Here is a 21,175-nt window from a genome sequence, read left to right on the forward strand (position 1 = left end):
CCCATCCTCCTCATCTTCACCTTCATCTTAATCACCTCATGCTGTCTCTCTGGAATCATCTTCATCCAGCCAAGGCTGGTTATCACACATGTGAGTCCCCCATGACCCCTGAGGCTCGTCTCCACTTCACTGGATCAAAAATCGATTATAGTAATAACACCTGTGTGTGTGTGTGTGTGTGTGTCAGCTCATAAACAGAAGAAGGTGGAGGCGATGCAGCCCTGTGACACGGCGTATCCCGGCTTCATGTACGACTCATCTGTTAAAGAGGCCAACAGCCTGATCAAGTGTGGACGCTGCCAAAAGTACGACACGCACGCACGCACACACACACACACACACACACACACACACACACACACACACACACACACACACCACTGACGGGGTGTGTGTGTGTTCAGGATGTTCGTGGTGCAGCAGATCCCTGACAGTAACTTGGTTCTGGTGGTGACGGAGGCTGACTGCGACTGCTCCCGTCAGTACGGGCCGATCCTGCTGGAGCCCAAGGAGATCAAATATATCCTTGAATGACAGGAGCGCCCCCTGCTGACTCCCCACACAGCGCTCAACATGATGATGAAATTCAGCTCGTGACCCCAAAAAATATAGATTTTTTATTTTTATCTCTCAATTGGGATTTAAAAAAAAAAAATATTAGGCTTTTATATTTTTTTTCTGTGACGTAGCTATGGAGTGAAGAGTCAGCTGTTTAAGTAAAGTCACACATTATGATAGTGTATATGTACATATACACACTTACATATACTGTGTATACATACATACACACACATTATTATAATGTTCTGTTAACTGCAGAACTTTAGTTTGATAATGAAACGTTAGCAAAGTTGTATTCGGGTGACGTGCTGAAGTTTTCCTGACCACCTGTGAACATAACGCCACCGTCAAGTGCAACAGGATGAAATCCCAGAAGGCTCGGCGTCGTCCGGAGTCCTGCCACTCCTACCACCCCAAGGTCAGTGCAGCCACACACACACACACACACACACAGTTTTAGCAACACTGTCAAACGCCTGCTGGTTCCACACTCAGCTGATGAAATCAAGATCTGCTTTTTTGCTGGTTTATCAAGAACATCAAGTTTTTAGGTTTTGGACTGTTGGGCAGAAATTTTATAGCCTCAGATATTCACCTATTAATTTATTCAGTGATGAAAGTTGATGCTAGTTGTGTGGTGACCTCTGACCTCGATCCTGTTAGTTCCCATGAGCAGCTCAGGAAACGATGTCATGACTGAATAAATACTGAGACCATCAATTCATAGACCAATCAATATTTGTGCAGTTATTACACAATAATGACTTTGCATTATTAATTGATCAAAGTCATTGATACGCTGACGATTGCTGATGTTAAAAAGTTACATTGTCCAACAGGAAAACGCCAAAGACTGCGGGGGGGTGTCGACCATTTCCCTGTCCATCTCTCTGTTTTCCATCTCTCTGCTCGTCTCACTGGTTGGCTCCCGCTGGACGTAACCATGGCAACCGGCCAAACAGAATCCTTTTGGGGTGGTGAGGGACATTGCAGGAGGAAGTAGAATTCCTAACAAACCCTCAAGTGGGAGGCCAAAGGACACTTCTTTTCAACAAGTCGGAACTTGAACGTGGAAAATTCACCTCAGACTTTCAGTCACGGCGCCCAAAGGCGGCGTCGGAGGTAAAGGGCTATTTGACTACTTTTAGTAACTGATGAAGATTTCTTCCTGAGATCAACTGAAGAGGACAAACAAGTCTTTGAGGGGCCACGGCGCCCCCCCGCTGGGCAGGTATGACCAGCTCCTGTGTGGACAAACGTTGCCATTACAATTGAATGTAGCCTCTTTGTAGCTTTTTCTACGCGCTTCTATACCAGTAGAGTTTTGCAATTTCATCACTGTTAAAAAAAAAAGTAGGATTAAAAAGATTTCAGGATGTTTGTCTGCTAAACTGAAGCCAAAAATGTGATTTATATTTATGTTGGGGTGATGTAGCTTGTAGCCTCGCCTGCTGCTAACAGCTAGCGTCTGTAGTCCTGCTGTCTGACCGCTGAGTCAAATGCAGCTTGAACAGACGGAACATGAAAAGCAAAGTGAAGATTAGAGGAAATTCTTTGTTTACAAGTATTTGTAAGTTGTTTTTTTACATACATCTGGTGAGGCAGTTCAGGATAAACATGGAATCTAGCTGTGTTAGTGAGATACCATGCTAATGTTACTCGCGTGCTGATGCCGCAAAGAATCAGAAATGGGTTTAGTATCAACCGACGCCACTTGTTGGTCCTGAACTCTCTGAACAGCTCTCTTGGTTCCTCTGCGTCCGTGTGAACGATCTGCTACAGTGGCTTTTCCTTATTAAATGTGAGATAAACTTGAACGCTCCTCTGAGGTGGAACAGCGGCGGCCATCTTGTGTTTAAGTTCAGAGAAAGAAACGTTTGAGGGAAGTTTTAATATCTCGGAACTAAATTTTCTGGGTGTGACTTTTAATGTGGTGACATCGTCCAGAACCCAAAACATGAATAAAGAATATTTTTCACTCCCACATTTTTTGTCAAGCATCGATGTTTATTCATCAACTTTGATCATAAAGTTTCCAACAGCGATGGTTTGATGACAGGTGTGTGAGAGGTGATGATCTGTCAACACATCACACAGGCTGAAGCAGCAGGACCAGGACCAGGTTTAGCTGGTGGGAACCAGAGTCCGTCCTGAATTAAGAACAAGAGAAAGGAACAGGGTCAGCAAGTCACACACGCTGTTAAAGCTGGTCTAAACATGACTGGACTAAACCAGCAATGGGACCAGAAGAACCAAGACTGAACCTGGTTCTAGAAAGTAAGGAATGAAGTCTTTATTTGGATCTGCTTTATCAGACTACTAGGTCCTGGGATTATTGGTTCTTTCCTTCCTGGAACTTCACTGTCACATGATTTTGAATGAACAGCTGAACTTCAAGGTTCTGATAGGTCAGCTAGAACCCAAACTGGACTGAGCCTGGCCTTGAGGACTAGTTAGATCTGGTGTGGGAGTGTCAGGATCTGACCTCTGGCTGTCCTCTTGTAGTTGATGAATCCAGCCAGAGACACGATGAGACCCAGAACCAGTCCTGAAGCGCCGATGGCGATTTTGTTTCTCTCAGACTTTGGCATGGACGGGTCTGGTGGACAGGTGAGAGACAGGCAGGCAGAAAGACAGGTGTTTACCCCAGTCCGTGTAGAGAGGCTCCGTCAGGCTGGCACGTTCCACCACACCAACATCTTCTCTCCAGCCCTGCAACACAAACACATGACTCAACACCTGAACCCAGCTGGACCTGGACCAGGACCTGGACCTGAAACTGGACTCACCTGGGCCTGTACACCATTTGAGAATGGATCTGGTAGTTCCAGTCGGCGTTGGCCCTCTCATCGGTGGAGGTGATCCCAGAGCTGACTTCCTGTCCGTCTCTGAACCAGCTGACTTTGATATGATTGGGGTAGAAGTCGTAGACGCTGCAGACCAGCATGGCGGGATGGTGACCAGGAGGCGGAACCTCGGAGCACAGCAGCACGGAGGGCTTCCCTGAAACACACATTGGTCCATGTGGGCTTGTTAGTGGTTCACGTTTGCTGGACGGTTCCCAGGTACACTGACATCTGCAGAGTTTCACACAAAGACTTCCTGGCAGGAATGATTCAGGGAAACATCTCCCACCAGAATCTACAGTTAATTCTCACCACCAGGGAGGCGGCTAAGAGACGACCTCAGTCTGGAGCGCACTGCTAAACCACACAACCGTGTTTCATCATTCTGAATATTTGACCTTTACATCCATCCTGGTCCAGGGTTGTGGGGGTGGAGCCTAACCCAGCCATCACTTAGGTCAGCCGCTCCCGATTGGCCACAGAGCTCAGGTATAAAGACAATTAATCACTGTCACTCATGGGGAATTTTGAGTCTAACCTAACGAACGTGTTTTTGGGGTGCAGGAGGATGCCAGAGTACCTGGAGAGAACCCACGCAGACGTGGGGAGAATGTCCCGTTCCCATCACCAGAGGGATGAAACTTCCAAACCATGCAAGAGTGAAATAATTTATGAAAACGCCATTGTTTCTGAATATGTTTGTCAGGTCAGGTGGAGCTTTCAGGAAGTAAAGAGATGGTACTACTTCCTGTTGTCTCTGATTGCAGGTAAATATCAATTGCTGTTCTTTGTAGATCTGAATTTTCTGGAAAGATGAGAGGTTCTATTCCCCAACCCTGAACACTGCCAACTGATCTGACAACGACAATCAATGCTATGCTGGTGTGAAGGATGATGTCATGGTACCTGAGTAAAACAAACGTTACTATGTGGGATTGGGATTTGAATCTTCGATGTGAAGACTTGATGTCACATGAACTCACCTGACTTGCTCAGAGAAGCCTGGCAGCCATCTCGAGTTCCTGCATTCCTCCAGACTGTTGATGGAAGTGAGGACCTCCCCTGGCCGGTGCTGGAGGCCTCGAGTTGAGTCAGAAGGTGAGTCATCCTGTAAGACAAGAAACTGGACAGCAACTGGACGTAGAAGACAGAAAATCAGTGCATTGGTGTTTAGAGCACTGGTGGAGGTGGATCAGAGTTTTGGTGGTGGATCAGAGTTTTGGTTTATCAGAGTATTAGTGGTGGAGGATCTGAGCACTGGTTGATCAGAGTATTGGTGGTGGAGGATGCGAGCACTGGTGGATCAGAGTATTGGTGGTTGATCAGAGTATTGGTGGTGGAGGATGCGAGCACTGGTGGATCAGAGTATTGGTGGTTGATCAGAGTATTGGTGGTGGAGGATGCGAGCAATGGTGGATCAGAGTATTGGTGGTTGATCAGAGTATTGGTGGTGGAGGATGCGAGCAATGGTGGATCAGAGTATTGGTGGTTGATCAGAGTATTGGTGGTGGAGGATGCGAGCAATGGTGGATCAGAGTATTGGTGGTTGATCAGAGTATTGGTGGTGGAGGATGCGAGCAATGGTGGATCAGAGTATTGGTGGTTGATCAGAGTATTGGTGGTGGAGGATGCGAGCAATGGTGGATCAGTGTTTGTATGATTAAGCAGAGCGATGAGGATCAGAGCTTAGCTCAGTGACTGATCTTGAGTGTGAAGATGTGACCTAATCACATCATTAGAGTAAACATCTTCCAGGTACAGCGTGTATAGAGAGCATGTAGATCCGTTCAGATTATGGATCAGAACAGAGTAGAGATCCAATATTCAGGGTATAGATATTCCAGGTATAGAGAGCAGGTGGATCAGTTCAGAAAATGGATATGGGATCATCATGGTATAGATCTTCTGTGGATAGTGTGTGTGTAGATCAGAATATCAGAGTGGAGATCAGATCAGAGTAGATATTTCAGAGTGATCTGATCATCAGAGTACAGATCAGATGATCAGAGTGGAGATCAGATCAGAGATCTTCCAGATATTGAGTGTACAGAGAGCATGTAGATCACTTCAGAGTAGCGATCAGATCATCAGGGTATAGTTCTTCCATGTATAGAGAGCATGTAGATCACTTCAGAGTAGAGATCAGATCATTAAAATAGAGATCAGATCAGAGATCAGATCCAATCATCAGAGGAGAGATCTTCCAGGTACAGAGTGTATAGAGAGCATGTTGATCAGATCAGTGGAGAGATCATCAGAATAACGATAAGACTATCAAAGTATAGATCAGATAATCAATACTGATGGGCAAAAATATCAGCTAATCAGGGTATAGATTGTCAGAGTATAGATCAGAGTAGATTATCAGAGTATGTGTCATAGAAGAGAATAGATCATCAGTTTATAGCGCAGACAACCATCAGATCATCTATCACAGTAGAGATCAGATAATCAGAACATCGATCAGATAATCAGAGTATAAAATCAGATTAAAGATCATAGTATAGATCGATAATCTACACTTTGAATATCTGGAGTATAGATCAACAGCATACAGAACAGTACAGAATATCTGAGTATAAATCTCAGGATAAATTAGTTCAGAGTAGAGATCATTGGGTCACAGATCATAAAGTACAGATCAGTGTATAGAAAACCAGGGAACAGATCATCAGAAGGATAGCTCTTAGCATTTAGATCAGACATCATCAGAATATAGATCAGATCAGAATAAAGATCAGAGCCGAGATCGAGTATAGAGCAGATAATCAGCATATAGATCACCATATATCTCATCATAATAAAGATATCAGAGTACGCATCAGATCATCAGAGTAAAGTTCAAAAGAATACAGATCAGAATGGTATAGATCAATGAGATTTTATCATCAGTAAAGATGAGATCAGAGTATAGATCAGAGCATATTTTATCAGAGTATGGATTATAAGAGTATAGACAAGATTGCTGGAATATAGATGACAGGGATACAGATCAGAAGTCAATCATCAGAGTGTAGGGATCAGTATATCAGATTATAGATCACATTAAAGTATGGATCAGAGTATAGATCAGATCAAAGTATCAATCAGAGTGTATGGATCATCAGAGCATAGATCAGATCAGATTATAGATCACATGAAAGGATTTGATCAGAATGTATGGATCATACGAGCATAGATCAGATCAGATTATAGATCACGTGAAAGTATCGATCAGATCAAAGTATCAATCAGAGCATAGATCAGGGTGTATGGATCATCAGGGTACAGATCAGATCATAATGTATGGATCATCAGAGTACAGATCAGATCAAAGTATCAATCACATCATCATCAGAATAAATCAGTGTATAGATCAGAACAAATCAGTGTATAGCTCATCAGAATAGATCAGTGTATAGCTCTATACACTGTGTAGTATATAACTCAGCTAGACCATCAGTATATATCAGAATAGATCAGCGTACAGATCATCAGAATAGATCAGCGTACAGATCATCAGAATAGATCAGTGCATAGATCAGAATATATCATCAGAATGGATCAGTGTATAGATCAGAATATATCAGAATAGATCAGTGTATAGATCAGAATATGTCACAATAGATCATCAGTATAGATCAGTGTACAGATCAGAATAGATCATCAGTATAGATCAGTGTATAGATCAGTGTATAGATCAGAATAGATCAGTGTATAGATCAGAATAGATCATCAGAATAAATCAGTGCATAGATCATCAGAATAAATCAGTGCATAGATCATCAGAATAAATCAGTGCATAGATCATCAGAATAAATCAGTGCATAGATCATCAGAATAAATCATTGTATAGATCACCACAATAGATCATCAGTATAGATCAGTGTATAGATCATCAGTATAGATCATCAGAATAGATCAGTGTATAGATCATCAGTATAGATCATCAGAATAGATCATTGTATAGATCATCAAAATAAATCAGCGTATAGATCATGAAAATAAATCAGCGTAAAGATCATGAAAATAAATCAGCGTATAGATCAAAATAAATCAGCGTATAGATCAGAATAAATCATTGTATAGATCAGAATAAATCATTGTATAGATCAGAATAAATCATTGTATAGATCAGAATAAATCATTGTATAGATCATCAGAATAGATCAGAATAAATCTTTAGATCATCAGAATAGATCAGAATAAATCAGTGTATAGATCATCAGAATAGATCATCAGAATAGATCAGTGTATAGATCAGAATAGATCAGCGTACAGATCATCAGAATAGATGAGCATACAGATCATCAGAATAGATGAGCATACAGATCATCAGAATAGATGAGCGTACAGATCATCAGAATAGATGAGCGTACAGATCATCAGAATGGATCAGTGTATAGATCAGAATAAATCATCAGTATAGATCATCAATATGGATCATCAGTATAGATCAGTGTACAGATAAGAATATATCAGCGTATAGATCATCAGAATAAATCATCAGTACAGCTCAGTGCATAGATCATCAGAATATATCATCAGAATAGATCAGTGTATGGATCATCAGAATAGATCAGTGTATAGATAATCAGAATAGATCAGTGTATAGATCATCAGAATAGATCAGAATAAATCTGAGTATAGATCATCAGAATAGATCAGTGTATGGATCATCAGAATAGATCAGTGTATGGATCATCAGTATAGATCAGTGGACAGATAAGAATATATCAGCGTATAGATCATCAGAATAAATCAGCGTTTAGATCAGAATAAATCATCAGTACAGCTCAGTGCATAGATCATCAGAATATGTCATCAGAATAGATCAGTATATGGATCATCAGAATAGATCAGTGTATAGATCATCAGAATAGATCAGTGTATAGATCATCAGAATAGATCAGAATAAATGTGTATAGATCATCAGAATAGATCAGCATATAGATCATCAGTATAGATCAGCATATAGATCATCAGTATAGATCAGCATATAGATCATCAGTATAGATCAGAATAAATCAGTGCATAGATCAGAATAGATCAGAATATATCAGAATAAATCAGTGCATAGATCAGAATAAATCAGTGCATAGATCAGAATATATCATCAGAATATATCATCAGAATAGATCAGTGTATAGATCAGTATAGATCAGTATAGATCATCAGAAGAGATCAGCGTACAAATCATCAGAATGGATCAGTGTATAGATCAGAATAAATCAGTGTATAGATCAGAATATATCAGAATAAATCAGTGCATAGATCAGAATAGATCAGTGCATAGATCATCAGAACATATCAGAATAGATCAGCGTAAAGATCAGAATAGATCAGTGCATACATCAGAATGGATCAGTGTATAGATCAGAATATATCATCAGTATAGATCATCAGAATAGATCAGCGTATAGATCAGTGTACATCAGTATAGATCATCAGAATAGATCATCAGAATAGATCAGCGCATAGATCATCAGAATATATCATCAGAATAGATCAGCGTACAGATCAGAATATATCATCAGAATGGATCAGTGTATAGATCAGAATAGATCAGTGTATAGATCAGAATATGTCAGAATAGATCATCAGTATAGATCATCAGTATAGATCAGTGTATAGATCAGTGTACAGATCAGAATAGATCATCAGAATAGATCAGTGTATAGATCATCAGAATAAATCTGTGTATAGACCATCAGACTAGATCAGAATAAATCTGTAGATCATCAGAATAGATCAGCGTACAAATCATCAGAATGGATCAGTGTATTGATCAGAATAAATCAGTGTATATATCAGAATAAATCAGTATATAGATCGTCAGAATATATCAGTGTATAGATCAGAATATATCAGAATAAATCAGTGCATAGATCATCAGAATATATCATCAGAATAGATGAGCGTACAGATCATCAGAATAGATGAGCGTACAGATCATCAGAATAGATCAGTGCATAGATCAGAATATATCATCAGAATGGATCAGTGTATAGATCAGAATAAATCATCAGTATAGATCATCATTATGGATCATCAGTATAGATCAGTGTACAGATAAGAATATATATCAGCGTATAGATCATCAGAATAAATCATCAGAATAAATCAGCGTTTAGATCAGAATAAATCATCAGTACAGCTCAGTGCATAGATCATCAGAATATGTCATCAGAATAGATCAGTATATGGATCATCAGAATAGATCAGTGTATAGATCATCAGAATAGATCAGAATAAATTTGTGTATAGATCATCAGAATAGATCAGCATATAGATCATCAGTATAGATCAGAATAAATCAGTGCATAGATCAGAATATATCAGAATAAATCAGTGCATAGATCAGAATAAATCAGTGCATAGATCAGAATATATCATCAGAATATATCATCAGAATAGATCAGTGTATAGATCAGTATAGATCATCAGAAGAGATCAGCGTACAAATCATCAGAATGGATCAGTGTATAGATCAGAATAAATCAGTGTATAGATCAGAATATATCAGAATAAATCAGTGCATAGATCAGAATATATCAGAATAAATCAGTGCATAGATCAGAATAGATCAGTGCATAGATCATCAGAACATATCAGAATAGATCAGCGTAAAGATCAGAATAGATCAGTGCATACATCAGAATGGATCAGTGTATAGATCAGAATATATCATCAGTATAGATCATCAGAATAGATCAGCGTATAGATCAGTGTACATCAGTATAGATCATCAGAATATATCATCAGAATAGATCAGCGCATAGATCATCAGAATATATCATCAGAATAGATCAGCGTACAGATCATCAGAATAGATCAGTGCATAGATCAGAATATATCATCAGAATGGATCAGTGTATAGATCAGAATAGATCAGTGTATAGATCAGAATATGTCAGAATAGATCATCAGTATAGGTCATCAGTATAGATCAGTGTATAGATCAGTGTACAGATCAGAATAGATCATCAGAATAGATCAGTGTATAGACCATCAGACTAGATCAGAATAAATCTGTAGATCATCAGAATAGATCAGCGTACAAATCATCAGAATGGATCAGTGTATTGATCAGAATAAATCAGTGTATAGATCAGAATAAATCAGTGTATAGATCAGAATAAATCAGTGTATAGATCGTCAATATATCAGAGTATAGATCAGAATATATCAGAATAAATCAGTGCATAGATCATCAGAATATATCATCAGAATAGATGAGCGTACAGATCATCAGAATAGATGAGCGTACAGATCATCAGAATAGATCAGTGCATAGATCAGAATATATTATCAGAATGGATCAGTGTATAGATCAGAATAAATCATCAGTATAGATCATCAATATGGATCATCAGTATAGATCAGTGTACAGATAAGAATATATCAGCGTATAGATCATCAGAATAAATCATCAGAATAAATCAGCGTTTAGATCAGAATAAATCATCAGTACAGCTCAGTGCATAGATCATCAGAATATATCATCAGAATAGATCAGTGTATGGATCATCAGAATAGATCAGTGTATGGATCATCAGAATAGATCAGTGTATAGATCATCAGAATAGATCAGTGTATAGATCATCAGAATAGATCAGTGTATAGATCATCAGAATAGATCAGAATAAATCTGAGTATAGATCATCAGAATAGATCAGTGTATGGATCATCAGAATAGATCAGTGTATGGATCATCAGTATAGATCAGTGTATGGATCATCAGTATAGATCAGTGGACAGATAAGAATATATCAGCGTATAGATCATCAGAATAAATCAGCGTTTAGACCAGAATAAATCATCAGTACAGCTCAGTGCATAGATCATCAGAATATGTCATCAGAATAGATCAGTATATGGATCATCAGAATAGATCAGTGTATAGATCATCAAAATAGATCAGTGTATAGATCATCAGAATAGATCAGAATAAATTTGTGTATCGATCATCAGAATAGATCAGCATATAGATCATCAGTATAGATCAGAATAGATCAGAATATATCAGAATAAATCAGTGCATAGATCAGAATAAATCAGTGCATAGATCAGAATAAATCAGTGCATAGATCAGAATATATCATCAGAATATATCATCAGAATAGATCAGTGTATAGATCAGTGTATAGATCAGTATAGATCATCAGAAGAGATCAGCGTACAAATCATCAGAATGGATCAGTGTATAGATCAGAATAAATCAGTGCATAGATCAGAATAGATCAGTAAATAGATCATCAGAACATATCATCAGAATAGATCAGCGTAAAGATCAGAATAGATCAGTGCATACATCAGAATGGATCAGTGTATAGATCAGAATATATCATCAGTATAGATCATCAGAATAGATCAGTGTACATCAGTATAGATCAGCGCATAGATCATCAGAATATATCATCAGAATAGATCAGCGTACAGATCATCAGAATAGATCAGTGCATAGATCAGAATATATCATCAGAATGGATCAGTGTATAGATCAGAATAGATCAGTGTATGGATCAGAATATGTCAGAATAGATCATCAGTATAGATCAGTGTATAGATCAGTGTACAGATCAGAATAGATCATCAGAATAAATCTGTGTATAGACCATCAGACTAGATCAGAATAAATCTGTAGATCATCAGAATAGATCAGCGTACAAATCATCAGAATGGATCAGTGTGTTGATCAGAATAAATCAGTGTATAGATCAGACTAAATCAGTGTATAGATCAGAATAAATCAGTGTATAGATCATCAGAATATATCAGTGTATAGATCAGAATAAATCAGTGCATAGATCAGAATATATCATCAGAATAGATCAGCGTAAAGATCAGAATAGATCAGTGCATACATCAGAATGGATCAGTGTATAGATCAGAATATATCATCAGTATAGATCATCAGAATAGATCAGCGTATAGATCAGTGTACATCAGTATAGATCATCAGAATATATCATCAGAATAGATCAGCGCATAGATCATCAGAATATATCATCAGAATAGATCAGCGTACAGATCATCAGAATAGATCAGTGCATAGATCAGAATATATCATCAGAATGGATCAGTGTATAGATCAGAATAGATCAGTGTATAGATCAGAATATGTCAGAATAGATCATCAGTATAGGTCATCAGTATAGATCAGTGTATAGATCAGAATATGTCAGAATAGATCATCAGTATAGGTCATCAGTATAGATCAGTGTACAGATCAGAATAGATCATCAGAATAGATCAGTGTATAGACCATCAGACTAGATCAGAATAAATCTGTAGATCATCAGAATAGATCAGCGTACAAATCATCAGAATGGATCAGTGTATTGATCAGAATAAATCAGTGTATAGATCAGAATAAATCAGTGTATAGATCAGAATAAATCAGTGTATAGATCATCAGAATATATCAGTGTATAGATCAGAATATATCAGAATAAATCAGTGCATAGATCATCAGAATATATCATCAGAATAGATGAGCGTACAGATCATCAGAATAGATCAGTGCATAGATCAGAATATATTATCAGAATGGATCAGTGTATAGATCAGAATAAATCATCAGTATAGATCATCAATATGGATCATCAGTATAGATCAGTGTACAGATAAGAATATATCAGCGTATAGATCATCAGAATAAATCATCAGAATAAATCAGCGTTTAGATCAGAATAAATCATCAGTACAGCTCAGTGCATAGATCATCAGAATATATCATCAGAATAGATCAGTGTATGGATCATCAGAATAGATCAGTGTATAGATCATCAGAATAGATCAGTGTATAGATCATCAGAATAGATCAGAATAAATCTGAGTATAGATCATCAGAATAGATCAGTGTATGGATCATCAGAATAGATCAGTGTATGGATCATCAGTATAGATCAGTGTATGGATCATCAGTATAGATCAGTGGACAGATAAGAATATATCAGCGTATAGATCATCAGAATAAATCAGCGTTTAGACCAGAATAAATCATCAGTACAGCTCAGTGCATAGATCATCAGAATATGTCATCAGAATAGATCAGTATATGGATCATCAGAATAGATCAGTGTATAGATCATCAAAATAGATCAGTGTATAGATCATCAGAATAGATCAGAATAAATTTGTGTATAGATCATCAGAATAGATCAGCATATAGATCATCAGTATAGATCAGAATAGATCAGAATATATCAGAATAAATCAGTGTATAGATCAGAATAAATCAGTGCATAGATCAGAATAGATCAGAATATATCAGAATAAATCAGTGTATAGATCAGAATAAATCAGTGCATAGATCAGAATATATCATCAGAATATATCATCAGAATAGATCAGTGTATAGATCAGTATAGATCAGTATAGATCATCAGAAGAGATCAGCGTACAAATCATCAGAATGGATCAGTGTATAGATCAGAATAAATCAGTGTATAGATCAGAATATATCAGAATAAATCAGTGCATAGATCAGAATAGATCAGTGCATAGATCATCAGAACATATCAGAATAGATCAGCGTAAAGATCAGAATAGATCAGTGCATACATCAGAATGGATCAGTGTATAGATCAGAATATATCATCAGTATAGATCATCAGAATAGATCAGCGTATAGATCAGTGTACATCAGTATAGATCATCAGAATAGATCAGTGCATAGATCAGAATATATCATCAGAATGGATCAGTGTATAGATCAGAATAGATCAGTGTATAGATCAGAATATGTCAGAATAGATCATCAGTATAGATCATCAGTATAGATCAGTGTATAGATCAGTGTACAGATCAGAATAGATCATCAGAATAAATCTGTGTATAGACCATCAGACTAGATCAGAATAAATCTGTAGATCATCAGAATAGATCAGCGTACAAATCATCAGAATGGATCAGTGTGTTGATCAGAATAAATCAGTGTATATATCAGACTAAATCAGTGTATAGATCAGAATAAATCAGTGTATAGATCATCAGAATATATCAGTGTATAGGTCAGAATATATCAGAATAAATCAGTGCATAGATCAGAATATATCATCAGAATAGATCAGCGTAAAGATCAGAATAGATCAGTGCATACATCAGAATGGATCAGTGTATAGATCAGAATTTATCATCAGTGTAGATCATCAGAATAGATCAGCGTATAGATCAGTGTACATCAGTATAGATCATCAGAATAGATCAGTGCATAGATCATCAGAATATATCATCAGAATAGATCAGCGCATAGATCATCAGAATATATCATCAGAATAGATCAGCGTACAGATCATCAGAATATATCATCAGAATAGATCAGCGTACAGATCATCAGAATAGATCATCAGAATAGATCAGCGTACAGATCATCAGAATAGATCAGTGCATAGATCAGAATATATCATCAGAATGGATCAGTGTATAGATCAGAATAGATCAGTGTATAGATCAGAATAGATCATCAGTATAGATCAGTGTATAGATCAGTGTACAGATCAGAATAGATCATCAGTATAGATCAGAATAGATCATCAGAATAGATCAGTGTATAGATCATCAGAATAGATCAGAATAAATCTGTAGATCATCAGAATAAATCAGTGCATAGATCATCAGAATAAATCTGTGCATAGATCATCAGAATAGATCAGAATAAATCTGTGCATAGATCATCAGAATAAATCAGCATAAATCATTGTATAGATCAGCATAAATCATTGTATAGACCATCAGAATAGATCAGAATAAATCTGTGCATAGATCATCAGAATAAATCATCAGAATGGATCAGTATAGATCAGTGTATAGATCATCAGAATAAATCATCAGAATAGATCAGCGTACAGATCATCAGAATAGATCAGTGCATAGATCAGAATATATCATCAGAATATATCAGTGTATAGATCAGAATATATCAGAATAAATCAGTGTATAGATCAGAATAAATCAGTGCATAGATCAGAATAAATCAGTGCATAGATCAGAATATATCATCAGAAAAGATCAGCGTAAAGATCAGAATAGATCAGTGCATACATCAGAATATATCATCAGAATGGATCAGTGTATAGATCAGAATATATCATCAGAATAGATCAGCGTATAGATCATCAGAATAGATCAGTGCATAGATCAGAATATATCATCAGAATAGATCAGTGTATCGATCATCAGAATAGATGAGCGTATAGATCAGTGTACATCAGTATAGATCATCAGAATATATCATCAGAATAGATCAGCGTACAGATCATCAGAATAGATCAGTGCATAGATCAGAATATATCATCAGAATAGATCAGTTTATCGATCATCAGAATAGATGAGCGTATAGATCAGTGTACAGATCAGAATAGATCATCAGTATAGATCAGTGTATAGATCAGAATAAATCATCGTTTAGATCAGAATAAATCATCGTTTAGATCAGAATAAATCATCAGTATAGATCAGTGTATAGATCAGAATAAATCAGTGTATAGATCAGAATAAATCATCAGTTCAGCTCAGTGCATAGATCAGAATATATCAGAATATATCAGCGTATAGATCATCAGAATATCTCAGAATAGATCATCAGAATAAATCAGCGTATAGATCATCAGAATATCTGATCAGAATAAATCAGCGTATAGATCATCAGAATATATGATCAGAATAAATCAGCGTATAGATCATCAGAATATATGATCAGAATAAATCAGCGTATAGATCATCAGAATAGATCAGAGCATAGATCATCAGAATAGATCAGAGCATAGATCATCAGAATAGATCAGCGCATAGATCATCAGAATAGATCAGCGCATAGATCATCAGAATAGATCAGCGCATAGATCATCAGAATAGATCAGCGCATAGATCATAATAAATCATTGTATAGATCATCAGAATAGATCAGTGTATAGATCAGAATAGATCATCAGAATAGATCAGTGTATAGATCAGAATAGATCATCAGAATAGATCAGTGTATAGATCAGAATAGATCATCAGAATAGATCAGTGTATAGATCAGAATAGATCATCAGAATAGATCATCAGAATAGATCAGTGTATAGATCATCAGAATAGATCAGAATAAATATGTAGATCATCAGAATAGATCAGAATAAATCAGCGTATGGATCATCAGAATAGGTCAGCGTATAGATCATCAGAATAGATCAGCGTATAGATCAGAATAGATCAGCGTATAGATCATCAGAATAGATCAGCGTATAGATCATCAGAATAGATCAGCGTATTGATCATCAGAATAGATCAGCATATTGATCATCAGAGTACAGATAAGATCATCAGGGCAAAGATCAGAACACAGCTCTTACCTTGGATGTTGGGATCTTGTAATCTTGGGATTTTGGGATCTTACCTGATGGTGAGGAGAAGGAGCGACCAGCTGGAGGTTGATGTCATGGTCTTCTATTCACCAGGCCAATTATGGCTCACGAACTGGGTGCCCCTGTAAACCAGAGCAGTGGGTCACATGTTACCAGTCAGACCAGTGTCACCATGAAGAGACGCTGAGAGCCTCCAAGTTTGATCCACTTTTAAACAAAATAACTTCAGGAGTCTGAATGTGAGGGTCTAGATCAGGACTGGCTGGTTTCTCCTGGGCCACGAGAAAACCAGAACGCGCTGGAAGACCCAGCCAACCAGAACCAACTGAGTTCTGCTCACTGTTCATTTCTCCCCCATTCAAACCGTAGTTGTACATGTTTATTTGCGGCTACTGCTAATCAGAAGTAGAAGAATCCTCTGTCAGTGTTGATGTACATTTATGAATTGTGGTGCAGGTCCCATCCTATAAAAGTAAACAGTTCTAAGCAAAACCACCACCACAACACTGTTTCCTTTTATTTTAAACTTGTTGATCTTCAGACATACAGAAATGTGCTCTACAGCTGGTTCACGAGGAACTGATCCACTTCAAACAGCGGCGAGAGCCTGGACGTTTCCATGTCCGTTCACTGGTTCAGTCAGAAAGATCCAGTCTGGCGTCGTGGCGGCTCAGAACCCAGCAAGCATGGCGTTACCTTCCACATCCGTGAAGACGTATGTAGGAGCCAGTGTCTTGGTGAAAACGCGGCATTCGGAGTTGACTTCTTTTTTTTAAAATTTCTTTAAATGTGAGCCGACATTTTCAGGGGGCCGGGAGTCGCTGGCTAGCATGACCTACCGCTGCGCAGACAGATGGATGCGTATGGCACGTGCTGCCCCGCCAGAAATCACCACGATTCAGTCACGTTTCACCTTCAAAGACGAAAATAACGGGGTTTGCACATTTCGTGGCTTTTTTCTGCTGTAACGCACAAAAAGAAACGCCACAAAGAAGTCCCACAAGACCACACGTTAAAAAAACGCCGTTCTGAGCATCAGCCCCTGAATGTGAAGCGTTCAGGTGTGGAGGTTGTAGCCCTGATTCGTTTTAGCTGATGTGAGCATCATTGATCGAGCTCACCTTCAGATTGAGACATCCTCAAAACTTTGTGCTGCACTCGCGCAGCATCACAACCGAGTGCGAGCAGAGTTTTGAGAGACGATGTCAAAATCAGAACGTGAGATCAATCAGTAATCAACACACCATTGATTTGAGAGGAGACGACCTCCATATTTACGCCCAACCAATGATCAGGACAAGCAGACCAAATCAGTCATCAGCACCCTCGCGATTGTTGCTAGTAAACAAGGTCCGACGAGCAGAGGACCTCCAACTAAATGGTTAACATCTAAACGCCCCCCCCCCCCCAATGGTTTTACCAGAAGGAGATCGATCAACACACACACACTCACTAGGGTTGCAACAATACACATTTGTTTTGAACAGTCGATACAACGTTGGCGGTTCAGTTCGCACTTTGAAAATGCCCTCTTCTTCAGCTGGTCAGCTGACGATGGGCTCTGTTCCACGGACCCATATCAAAACAAGCTACATCTGAAGCTAGCTCCTCACCACATGGCGAATAGCTCGCCAACAGGCCCGGCTCCAGGGCGGGGCCACAGTAACCCTCCAGGCTAGGAACACCAACTCTTAGAGCTTCTTTCCATGAAGGGTCTTTAGAACGGTTCTTTGTCTGGACCACCACCTCAGACCGGTCTGCCTTGGGTGACCCTCCCAGGGGTAACATTCCCCCGACAGCAGAGCTCCGAGGGTCACGAGGGCACTCTGCCTCCTCCACGATACGGTGACAGCTCCAGGAGGGGCTTTTACTTTGTAAGGGGCCCATTTATTAATATCCACTCTGCTGCTGAGACTGCAGCAGTGTGTGTGTGTGTGTGTGTGGGGGGGGGGGGGGGGTCTACTGGTTGTAAAGTCTGAAGGAGCAGCAATCGATCGCGCCCTCACACCCTGGGTGAAGGAGTTCCTCGGGGCTGTTGGGACGTCCTGCATGGGGTGGAGTCACTGTCCAGTATGGATGACGCTTAGCCGTCATCCTCCACCCTCCTACCACCCCCACTGAGTCCAGGGGGCATCCCAGGCCAGATGCTGCCCCCCCAGCAGAGCACAGAACCTTCACTTCTGAGTTGAAAACAAGAAGTTGGTAATTCAATAAATTGTCTTTATTGAAAAAAATATAAAACTGACTCCCAAACATGGAACCAAACTATGAGTTGTGTATTGTTGAAACCCAACACACACAAATACATACACACGGTGTGTATTGACACACACTGACAATGAAAATCCTGGTCAGTATTTCAGGAAATTACTTACGAAAAACTTTATTACAAAAAAAAAAATCATTCCAGAGGTCCAACATGAGAACGCACACACACTCACTCAGTCCAGACGGAGACATCAAGCCTGTATCTCTCCTCACTTTGATGATCAAACCGACCACTGATGAAAACCACAAATTCGGTTTCTCAACATTAGAGTGTTAGGACCAATTAAAAAAGAAAAAAAAAAAGTTTCAGAAACATTGGTCAACGTGACACGTGGACCAGGTCCAGAACTCAGGTGGTGCCTTGAGCCCAAAGTACTACGGCGGCACGACGCGATCGGTCTGCGGCGTGAATTTGGAAAAAAAAAAAAAAACAGTTAAAAATTCAAACATGCTGACATTTTGGTGCAGTGTATGGCGTCATAATCATGGAGCCCAAACAAACTAAACCAGCACAGGATCAGGAACTGAGGGCATAAAAACAAAAGTGAGGTCAAAAATCTTGTGGCATTTCCAGTTTGTGTCCAGGTGTGTCCAGGTGTGACCTGTGACAGCAGTCCCGCCCTCTTCTATAGATTTGGCGCCAACACTTCAAAGGTGGGGTTTTGCGCGCCGTCACTTCCACGCCGGAGGAAAGAAGCGCAGTTTTTACGAAACGTGTAGAAGACAACGCAACGCGAATGTGGGAAAAGTGGACACGTGACTGAATTGAGGCGTCAGGCATGTTGCGCGGGTCCACAGGAACGAGAAAAACGCCAGTCTTTTCAAAATAAAAGCAACGCAGTTGTATTGCATGCACAGCATCAGCTCTTGTTCGTCTGTGTTGATGACGTACGGGCCGGGGAGGCCCAGAGGCCCGGATGTAGCCCGCGGGCCGTACAACGCCCGGGTCTGCTGTCGGGACCAAGTCTATAAGTTTGTGTTTGTCTTTGTTCTCCCCCCCCCCCCCCCCCCCATATCAGTGGTGAGGGTCAGCTCAACCAATGATCGATCAACCAACAATCAATAACTTACCAGTTCTGAGGTGCCGCAGACAGGAGCTGGCAGTTGGTGGTCGGGTGTTTTGAGGCGTTTGATGATGTCATTGATACAAAAAGACAATCACGGCTCCTCCAGGAGGAGACGCCACCGCAGTGAGTGGTGCCGGCAGGCGCGTGACTCGGCCGAGTCCATGACGCGTCAGGAGACTGACAACGTTTTTGTCGGTAAAAGTGGAGGAGCGACGGGATTCTGGAGGCAGCGGCGCCGCAGTTTGGCTCTCCTGACTTCCACCTGAGCTTCGCAAAGACTTAATGAGTATTGATTATTGATTGAGTCCACCTGCTGGTGCCCGCCCGCGTGTTTGGTCATGTGAGTCTACCTGGTAACACGTGACGTCGTTTGTCGCCCTCTTGTGGTTTTATTTATTAGTCCACCTTTTCCTCCTTTCTCTTTCGGCCCAGCCCAGTGTCTGGTTTGCAGTTAATGACCTGGATGGTCTGCAGGTGGCGCTGCTCTAAGCCCCGCCCCCCCACACCTGGGCTGGTGTGTGGTTTCAGTGGGGGGGGGGGGCCTCTCTGTGGTTGGCTCTTCTGACTGCTGATGCAGTTCCTGTTTATACTCTGGCCTTTAGGATGAAGAAATTGTTGCTGACAGCAGCGATTTGGCGTCCCTGCACTCACTGTCTGATGTTGGGCTGCCGGCCTCCAACCACCGCGGCAGGCCACACACACACACACACACTCACACACACTACTGATGCACTCGAGTGTTCACGCACACAGGTGAGGCTCATGTCTGGTTTTCTGGGTCCTTGGTTGGTCCTCTGCTAGGATTGGCTGATTCTCAGTGAGCGAGCACTCAGGGTCACCACTCCACCATCCACCAGTGGTGTTACTGGTGGATGGTGGAGGTTCAGTTCTACATCAGATCCACCAGTAAACACCAGACTGGTGGATGGTGGAGGTTCAGTTCTACATCAGATCCACCAGTAAACACCAGACCGGTGGATGTTGGAGGTTCAGTTCTACATCAGATCCACCAGTAAACACCAGACCGGTGGATGGTGGAGGTTCAGGTCTACATCAGATCCACCAGTAAACACTAGACCGGTGGATGTTGGAGGTTCAGGTC

The 21,175-nt window shown here is 39.9% G+C and overlaps 1 protein-coding gene, 1 long non-coding RNA gene and 1 pseudogene across 5 annotated transcripts in view; 2 read left to right on the forward strand and 1 right to left on the reverse strand.

Moving 5' to 3' along the window:
- LOC147259458 (voltage-dependent calcium channel subunit alpha-2/delta-4-like) overlaps positions 1 to 2,761 on the forward strand; it is a 41,689-nt gene extending 38,928 nt beyond the window's left edge. For 2 of the 3 annotated variants that reach the window (XM_086209840.1, XM_086209841.1), the window contains 5 exons: positions 70 to 90; positions 188 to 305; positions 405 to 525; positions 902 to 979; positions 1,401 to 2,761. In XM_086209840.1, the coding sequence (XP_086065966.1) occupies positions 70 to 90; positions 188 to 305; positions 405 to 525; positions 902 to 979; positions 1,401 to 1,502 (440 nt within the window). In that variant the 3' untranslated portion in view covers positions 1,503 to 2,761. The remainder of the gene's footprint in view (positions 1 to 69; positions 91 to 187; positions 306 to 404; positions 526 to 901; positions 980 to 1,400) is intronic. The other variant, XM_086209842.1, reaches the window with a different exon arrangement.
- LOC147259460 (H-2 class II histocompatibility antigen, I-A beta chain-like) lies at positions 2,686 to 7,164 on the reverse strand (annotated as a pseudogene). The gene is made up of 5 exons (XR_015117286.1): positions 4,391 to 7,164; positions 3,342 to 3,564; positions 3,207 to 3,265; positions 3,047 to 3,160; positions 2,686 to 2,711 (listed from the first exon to the last, which is right to left on the reverse strand). The product of XR_015117286.1 is annotated as an H-2 class II histocompatibility antigen, I-A beta chain-like (transcript).
- Positions 2,999 to 4,863, forward strand: LOC147259461 (uncharacterized). The gene is made up of 3 exons (XR_015117287.1): positions 2,999 to 3,626; positions 3,726 to 3,896; positions 3,972 to 4,863. It is a non-coding gene; the product is annotated as an uncharacterized LOC147259461 (long non-coding RNA).
- Positions 7,165 to 21,175: the final 14,011 nt, after the last annotated feature.

Source organism: Aulostomus chinensis, chromosome 7 (assembly GCF_037954235.1).
Source record: "Aulostomus chinensis isolate RoL2024-O1b breed Wild chromosome 7, RoL_Achi_v1.0, whole genome shotgun sequence".
NCBI lineage: Eukaryota > Metazoa > Chordata > Actinopteri > Syngnathiformes > Aulostomidae > Aulostomus > Aulostomus chinensis.